We start from the raw sequence: 8849 nt of genomic DNA on the forward strand, positions 1-8849 counted from the left end.
AAGTATATATGTATAACCATATAACATATATATACCCAGGTGACACACATACACACATGTATAGTTGTATGGGAGAAGGAGAGAAAGAGAGATGATGGAAGGAGGTGAAAATAAAAGATCCAGGGGTAGGGGGGAAGAATTGTTTGGTAGATAAATGCCCACATTTATGTATTTTGAAGGGTGGCAAAAAATCATGCATGTGTGCCTGTGTGTATGCACATATAACTATATCTATCCTGTATTAACCATACAGCATATATATAAAACAACATAACATATATAAGCATATATGTATAACCATACAACATATATATACCCAGGTGACACACATACACACATGTATAGTTGTATGGGAGAAGGAGAGAAAGAGAGATGATGGAAGGAGGTGAAAATAAGAGATCCAGGGGCAGGGGGAAGAATTGTTTGGTAGATAAATGCCCACATTTACATTTCCACGCTTACGAGAGATTTCTGAAACTGGAGCAAATGCTAAGCAAAATTTTGAGACTGTTCATACCCTGGGAAAAAAGTAGGGCAAGGGCAGGAATATAAAACAAAAGACCTTTGTCATTAGAAAGCCAAAGCTCTGCTACTGAGTGGCACAATAACATTTACTACAGTCACAGCCAATGACTCTAATTTCAAAGGGCAACAGCCCCTGGGAAGACAGTCACTTGATAACCTCTCTCTCAACACACCCGGAAACAGAGGAAGAATTTTGTTTTCTCTAGATGGGGAGTGTGTTTTTCCATTCCACTATAAAAATGGAACCTACTATGACTGCATCAAGTCCAAGTCAAGACACAAGTGGTGCTCGTTAAATGAGACTTACGAAGGATACTGGAAGTATTGCTCTGCCGAAGGTGAGTGTCCCGCCTCTGAATACCTCAGAGCAGTAATCTCGGTCTCTGAGGCTGGGATCTGAGGAGAAGCACAAGAGGGTTCTGAAAATAGAATCCATAGCCAGTATTTTGTGATACTTGCTGTCTCCAGAGTCTGTTCATTTGACCACCATGCTTCCTTACCTCTCTAGGAATTTCAAGGAACTTTAGAGAAAATATAGAATGGATCCCAGGATATATTAGAATAATCCATGGTTTTAAGCATGACCATTTAAATGTACAGGTGGTTTATTTCATCATCAATCTGTCATTACTAAATGTGTTGAAAGAAAATAAAGTTGCATTGCCCTTTTGCATCATATACAAAACTAAATTCTAGCTGAATCAAATTGCAAATGTAAAAGGAACAAAATGGTTTAATTTAAGAAGAAAATGGAAAATATATGTGTGGCCTAAGGACCAGCAGATCTTTTAAAGCAAGGCAGAAATCATCTGTAATACAGGTAAACATTTTTAAAGTGTGTAAATGCTTCATGCTAATGAAAATTCAGGTAAAGGAGGACAATTGGTGAGAAAGACTAATTGCCATTTTCTTTGACAAAGCAATATTCATCAGTGTTAAAATTGTGTATACACTTTGTCCTTGTAACCTCGCTTTGGGGATTCTATAGAAACAAATGCTTCAATACATCAGGATTTAAATACGTGAAATGTTTACTGCAGCTGTATTTACGATATAAAAATCACATTGCACCAAAGAGATGAGCATTTCAACCACATTCTTTTGAAAAGAATCTTTTTAGTAGAACATCAAAGTAGGCCGGGCACGGTGGCTCAAGCCTGTAATCCCAGCACTTTGGGAGGCCGAGACGGGCGGATCACGAGGTCAGGAGATCGAGACCATCCTGGCTAACACGGTGAAACCCCGTCTCTACTAAAAAATACAAAAAACTAGCCGGGCGAGGTGGCGGGCGCCTGTAGTCCCAGCTACACTGGAGGCTGAGGCAGGAGAATGCCGTAAACCCGGGAGGCGCAGCTTGCAGTGAGCTGAGATCCGGCCACTGCACTCCAGCCTGGGCGACAGAGCGAGACTCCGTCTCAAAAAAAAAAAAAAGAACATCAAAGTAATATGGGATCTGAATCCCCCACCAATATTGTTCCCATGTGCCTTTGGTGAAATAGGGCAGAGCAGATGATACTGAATAGGAAGCAAAAGTGTGTATTTGCGTGTGTGTGTGTGCACATATGTGCATACATGTATGTGTGTGTGCATGTGTATGTGTGCACATTTGTTCACGGGCATGCACACACGTGTGCATATGTGTGCACGTGTGTGCATATGTGTGCATGTGTGTGCACGTGTGTGCATGTGTGTGCATGGTGTGGTGGAGGGGGTGCAAATTAGAAAGGTTTCTTACTCAGACTGCTTCTTCCTCTTTCTCTTCTGCAGATTTTGCAAGCTGTGTGTTTCCCTTCTGGTACAGACGCTTGATCTACTGGGATTGTACTGACCATGGGGAGGCATTTGGGAAAAAATGGTGTTCACTGACCAAGAATTTTAATAAGGACCGAATTTGGAAATACTGTGAATGATGGCGAGATTTGCCAGGGCAGGGGGATGAAGACGTTTAATCGTTCTCCTTGGAAGGAACCTATAGTTTTTGTTGGCAGAGGAGAACTCTTTCCCATTAGAGAGGGGTTTATTTTATTTTATTTTTTTTTTTTTCTGGGATGTGAGTTGAAGGTGATCCAACTAAATAACTAGAGGTTTTTGATTAAGGATTATGGGGTTTTAATATGGAAATATGTAGTTTAGCCTCAGCACTTTAATTGCTAACTGTGTAAAATTAGTCCCTTTAAAAAATTAAGTCTATGGGGTAGGCGCGGTGGCTTATGCCTATAATCCCAGCTCTTTGGGAGGCTGAAAAGGAAGGACTGCTTGAGGCCAGGAGTTCAAGACCAACCTGGACCAATATAGCAAGACCCCCGTTTCTACAAAAAATAATTTTTTTTAATTAACTAAGCATGGTGGCACACACTTGTAGTCTCAGCTACTCAGGAAGCTGAGGCAGGAGGATCACCTGAGTTCAACAGTTCAAGGTTGCAGTGAGCTGTGATGAAAGGGAGACCCACCTCTAAAATAAATGAAGTAAAGTAAGCATATGGACTTTGGGTGACAGTGATGTGTCCATGTAGATTCATCAGTTGTAACAAATGTTCCAGTCTGGTGGAGGATATTGATAACACGGAGGCTATGTGTACATGGGAAATTTTTGTACCTACTACTCAATTTTCTGTGACTTAAAACTGCTTTAAAACTAACATGTATTAAAAATGCATGACCTTAATAAAGAATATTTTTAAAACAGAAAAAATAAGTGATAACTGAGGTGATACCTGAGGTAGGAATACAGGTGTGGAGGGAAAGTATCAGAATGAGGTTTAAAAAAGGTCAGATATGAACCACACGAACAAGGGCAACAAAACTGGGTGCATTGTACAAAGTGAGGGAAAGCCACTGGGGCTGGTCCATGGTGAGTGCCCTGGGAGCCAGGCAGTGGGCATGCCAGCACTTGACAGTTGGCTAAGTCCAAAGAGAAGCCACAGAGCCTCGTTCAGTAAGCAGAATCTGGATAGAATCCAATTTGATTACGGAAGCCAAGAGTGGTGGCTGATGCCTGTAATCCCAGCACTTTGGGAGGCAGAGGCAGGAGGATTGCTTGAGCCCTGGAGTTCAAGACTAGCCTGGGCAACAAGGCAAGACCTCATCTCAAAAGAAAAAAAAAAAAGAAAGAAAATAATAAAGAATAGTAGAGAGGAAATATCTGATAGAAGGCTCTGAGAAAGTAGGAAGAGATGGGATGATCCCAGAAGGAGGAAGTGGAGTTACCCTCAGTAGAAACAGGTCTTCCATTGCTACAAAGTATAAGAAAAAGTGAGTGTGTGCAGATATAAGCAGATTTATAAATTTGAGGGGATTCGTATGTGAGAGAGTTTTTTCATTGTATTTTCTCAGGAAAGTAGTAGGAAAAGTAATCGTGATAATAGAGGGATGGGTGTAGTGGGGTAGGTGTGTCATGGTCATTGAAGAGAGTGGAGAGTGAGGTGACCAGAGACATATTAGAAGATGTCTGGCTAGTGTAGGGGGGTTGGTTGAGGTTAACGTGTCAGTCAGGAAGCTTACTGCATGCTCAAATTGGGTAGTTAGAGGAAACTGGAAACTCCAGATAATAGTGCAGTATTCAGGGATAGTAAGAGCAATACCTGAACAGTGAGGGGAAGAGAAATTCCTGGAATGGAGAGCGTGGGAGAACAAGGGAGGAAGAAAAAGGACAGAGACGGAGAGTAAGCGAGAGACAGAATAGGAGAGAATGGGAGGGAGGGAGGAGAGAGGGTCGGGTAGAAAGACAGAGAGAGAGGTGGGGCACAGTGGTTCACAGCTGTAATCCCAGCACTTTGGGAAGCTGAGGCAGGAGGATCCAACTGAGGTCGGGAGTTTGAGACCAGCCTGGCCAACATGGCGAAACCCCGTCTCTACTAAAACTACAAAAATTAGCCAGCCGTGGCGGCAGGCATCTATACTCTCAGCTACTCCAGAGCTGAGGCAGGAGAATCGCTTGAACCCAGGAGGTGGAGGCTGCATTGAGCCGAAATGGTGCTGTTGCACTCCAGCCTGGGTGACAAAAGCAAAACTCCGTCTCAAAAAAAAAAAAAAAGAGAGAGAGAGAGAAGAGAGCGCGAGAAAGTGGCTGTGGAAGTGACCAATCCATGGGAGCCAAGGGAATTAATACCTCAACCTTCTTCCCTCTAATCTCCTGCCAGTGCATCCCATTGGTCAAGCCCAAGTAGAAAGCAAAGTAGCTGGGATTACAGGGGTGCACCACCGTGCCAGGCTAATTTTTTGTATTTTTAGTAGACACAGGGTTTCACCATGTTGGCCAGGCTGGTCTTGAACTCCTAACCTCAAGTGATCTGCCCGCCTCGGCCTCCCAAAGGGCTGGGATTACAGGCATGAGCCACCGTGCTTGGCCCCAGTGCTTCTGAACTTTGATCTAGGTTCTACTCAACTGTAGAACTTTAAAAATTCTCTATGGCCAGTATGCTGCCCATCTCAATTCATTAAGTCCTAGGGTGGCGCCCAGGCATCACACCTTCTAAAGCTCCCCTGGTGAACCCAGCTTGAGTCCCCTTGATCAACCCCATTCATACATTCCAAGAAGATAATAAATAGTATGCTCAGGGACTTCCCCTGCAGATTGTCTCCTACTCCAGCTGCTAGTATACTTTTTTTTTCTTTTCTTTTTTTTTTTCTAACGTGGCAGAGGACATTTGTTTCCTAAACACCTATGAGCTTTGTGAGCTTCCTTAAGTTTTTTGGTTTTTTTGTTTTGTTTTGTTTTTTGTTCTTGTTTTTGTTTTTTGACAGAGTCTCGTTCTATAGCCCAGACTAGAGTGCTGTGGCGTGATCTTGGCTCACTGCAACCTCCACCTCCTGGGTTCAAGCGATTGTCCTGCCTCAGCCTCTCAAGTAGCCGGGACTATAGGCACATGCCACCATGCCCAGCTAATTTTTGTATTTTTAGTAGAGACAGGGATTTGGCCAGGCTGGTTTCGAACTCCTGACCTCAAGTGATCCACCTCCCCTCGGCCTCCCAAAGTGCTGGGATTACAGGCAGGAGCCACCACGCCTGGCCTTTCTTAAGTATTCTTTGAGCAACAGGACAAAGGATATGTTTGCTATCCAGACTGCATCATTGATGATGGGCAATTTTCTTTCTCTCTCCAAGGCTCAGTTTTCTCATCTGTGAAGTGGAGATCGAAGTCTCATAGGTCTTTGTGAATCTAAAATAAGATGATGCAGTCAATTCTTGCTATATGTGGTAAGTGTGTTCTAGAAAGGAGCCACGTACACCGAATTAGTGAACACTAAGCTGGTGCTTCTAGAGGAAATAGAAGGTTAGTTTCTTGAGAGCCTCTGGTCACAACGATTTTGTTAATGACTAATAAGTAACCTTCTTTTATATGTGTTTCTGTTTAAAGATTTTTATTTAATACATAATGCTGATTCATTAGCATGGAACTCAAGACCAACAGGGCTGAACGCATGCCTGAATGAACCTTCTCCAATACACATATTTTCCCCATAAGGTGCGCCATAACCCCTTGCATTTAGGATTACGCTTGGGGGTCATTTAAACAGTGACACCACCAACAAAAAATACAAACATGGGAAAAACATGAGACTAAATAGATCGCAAGAAGGACACTTGTTTATTTTTTGTTTTGTTTTCGTGTGTGTGTGTGTGTTGTTTGTTGGTTGATTGGTTGGTTGGTTTTGAGACAGAGTTTCACTCTTGTTGCCCAGGCTGGAGTGCAATGATGAGACCTCGGCTCACTGCAACCTCCACCTCCCAGGTTCAAGCAATTCTCCTGCCTCTGCCTTCCAAGTAGCTGGGATTACAGGTGCTCGCCACCACGCCCGGCTAATTTTGTATTTTGTCGTAAAGATGAGGTTTCTCCATGTTGGTCAGGCTGGTCTCAAACTCCCGACCTCAGGTGATCCGCCGCCTCGGCGTCCCAAAGTGCTGGGATCACAGGCGTGAGCCACTGTGCCCGGCCTGAAAGACACTTGTATACACTGAAAGCTGAAACAAGAGGGTAGAGCATCGCCTTGTTCAACCTCAGCAGGGCATGAGGGCATCGAACAACCCCAGTTCTTCCCTCCTGTTCATGAATGGCCAAGAAAACCGTGAGTATATGCCTGGGCGCAGTGGCTCACGCCTGTAATCCCAGCACTTTGGGAGGCTGAGGCAGGTGGATCACCTGAGGTCAGGAGTTCGAGACCAGCCTGGCCAACATGGTGAAACCCCATCTCTACTAAAATACAAAATTAGCCAGGTGTGGTGGCGGGTGCCTGTCATCCCAGCTCCTTGGGAGGCTGAGGCAGGAGAATTCCTTGAACCCAGGAGACGGAGGTTGCAGTGAGCCAAGATTGTGCCACTGCACCCCAGCCTGGGCAACAGAGTGAGACTCTGTCTCAACAACAACAACAACAAAAAAAAAAGAGTTACAGGGCCAGAATCATCCTGCTGAAGGCATTGGGTAGAATCAGAAAACAAAGTGTTCAAATTAAAAATTTTGCTTCAGGAGCTACAATTAAAATCAGATTTTTTATGACTCTGCTAACATAGTTTCATACCCGGTTAGTGATAGGGCTAAATTGGCTTTAAAAAATCAAACAAACTCAAAAACAGATATTTGAAAACAGAAGTCCCTGCATCATGAAGCCAGTCCGTTGCCGTGGTCCTGGTAATGATTCCAGTTCGATATGTTTGGGGGAACATAACGTTCACAGTCAGATAAGAAAACATGATACCTGTACAGATTTTCAAATATTCACTATACCTTAGATCTTCACATCACTGAGTAATGTTTCTGAACAAGTGATTCTCCTGCCTCAGTCTGCCGAGTAGCTGGGATTACAGGTGCCCACCATCGTGCATGGCTAATCTTTGTATTTTCAGCAGACACCTGGTTTCGCCGTGTTGGTCGGGCTGGTCTCGAATTCCTGACCTCAGGTGGTCAGGCAATCTGCCATCACCCAGAGATTCCTTGTTTGGTGAGCCCTACAAGGCAGCTGGTTGCATTTTCCATAATTTACTGGGTTGGCTTTTGCAAATCCAGATCAAACCTAGACCCATGATTTCCAAACTTAGAACCATTATTGTACAAGCCTGGAACAAATGATAACAATATCAAAAGCCTAATCAGCTCCCGGGATATGTAAAGTATTTAAAAACCTCCAGCCTTGAAGACAGGGAGGGATAAAAGACTACAAATTGGGTTCAGTGTATACTGCTCAGGTGATGGATGCACACAGATCTCACAAATCACCACTAAGGAACTTATTCATGTAACCAAATACCACCTGTTTTCCCAATAACCTATGGAAATAGTTTTTTTTAAGAGGCAACCACAGCAGACTGGCGGGCTGAAGGTGATGCTTCTAGAGTGGAGGTTGGGAGATCCTGTCCCAGAGTAAGCTGAGACGGAACGAGGGCTGGGAGGACAGCAAACCCAGCTGACTAAAGTTCAGATACAAAGGGAAGACGCATGGCTGGGCACAGTGGCTCACGCCTGTAATCCCAGCACTTTGGGAGCCCAAGGCGGGTGGATCACCTGAGGTCGGGAGTTTGAGACCAGCCTGGTCAACATGGCGAAACCCCGTTTCTACTAAAACTGCAAAAATTAGCAGGGCATGGTGGCAGGCACCTGTAATCCCAGCTACTCAGGAGGCTGAGGCAGGAGAATTGCTTGAACCCAGGAGGCGGATGTTGCTGTGAGCTGAGATCACCCCATTGCGCTCCAGCCTGGGTGACAGAGCAAGACTTCATCCAAAAAAAAAAAAAAAAAGTGGGGGAAGATACCTTGTTTTCCTTCCAATGATCCAGGATTTGTGTCTAATTTTTGGACATCCATGGAGCGTCCCTGCACCAGGCCCTGGACTAAGCACTGGGGACAAAGATGCATTAGATGTCATCCCTATCCTCACAGAACACACCTAGAGGCTACTCTAAAACAGAGATTCTGGTCGGGCACAGTGGCTCATGCCTGTAATCCCAGCACTTTGGGATGCCAAGGCAGGCAGACCACCTGAGGTCAGGAGTTCAAGACCAGCCTGACCAACATGGTGAAACCATGTGTCTGCTGAAAATACAAAGATTAGCCAGGCATGGTGGTGGGTACCTGTAATCCCAGCTACTCGGCAGACTGAGGCAGGAGAATCACTTGAACCCGGGAGGCGGAGGCTGCAGTGAGCTGAGATTGCACCACTGCACTCCAGCCTGGGAGACAGAGTGAGATTCCATCAAGAAAGAAAAGAAAAGAAAAGAAAAGAAAAGAAGAGAGAGAGAGAGAGAAAGAAGGAAGGAGGGAAGGGAGGGAAGGAAGGAAAGAGAGAGAGAGAAAGAAAGGAAGAAAGAAAAAGGAAGAAAGAGGGAGGGAGGG

General features: G+C 44.5%; 1 protein-coding gene across 1 annotated transcript in view; it reads left to right on the top strand.

The window, feature by feature from the left end:
- BSPH1 (binder of sperm protein homolog 1) overlaps window positions 1-8849 on the top strand; it is a 40961-nt gene that overhangs the window by 11303 nt on the left and 20809 nt on the right. The window contains exon 2 of the mRNA XM_017888832.1: window positions 709-863. Within this exon, the coding sequence (XP_017744321.1) occupies window positions 709-863 (155 nt within the window). The remainder of the gene's footprint in view (window positions 1-708; window positions 864-8849) is intronic.

Source organism: Rhinopithecus bieti, unplaced genomic scaffold (genome assembly GCF_001698545.2).
Source record: "Rhinopithecus bieti isolate Rb0 unplaced genomic scaffold, ASM169854v2 scaffold_574, whole genome shotgun sequence".
In the NCBI taxonomy this organism is placed as follows: domain Eukaryota; kingdom Metazoa; phylum Chordata; class Mammalia; order Primates; family Cercopithecidae; genus Rhinopithecus; species Rhinopithecus bieti.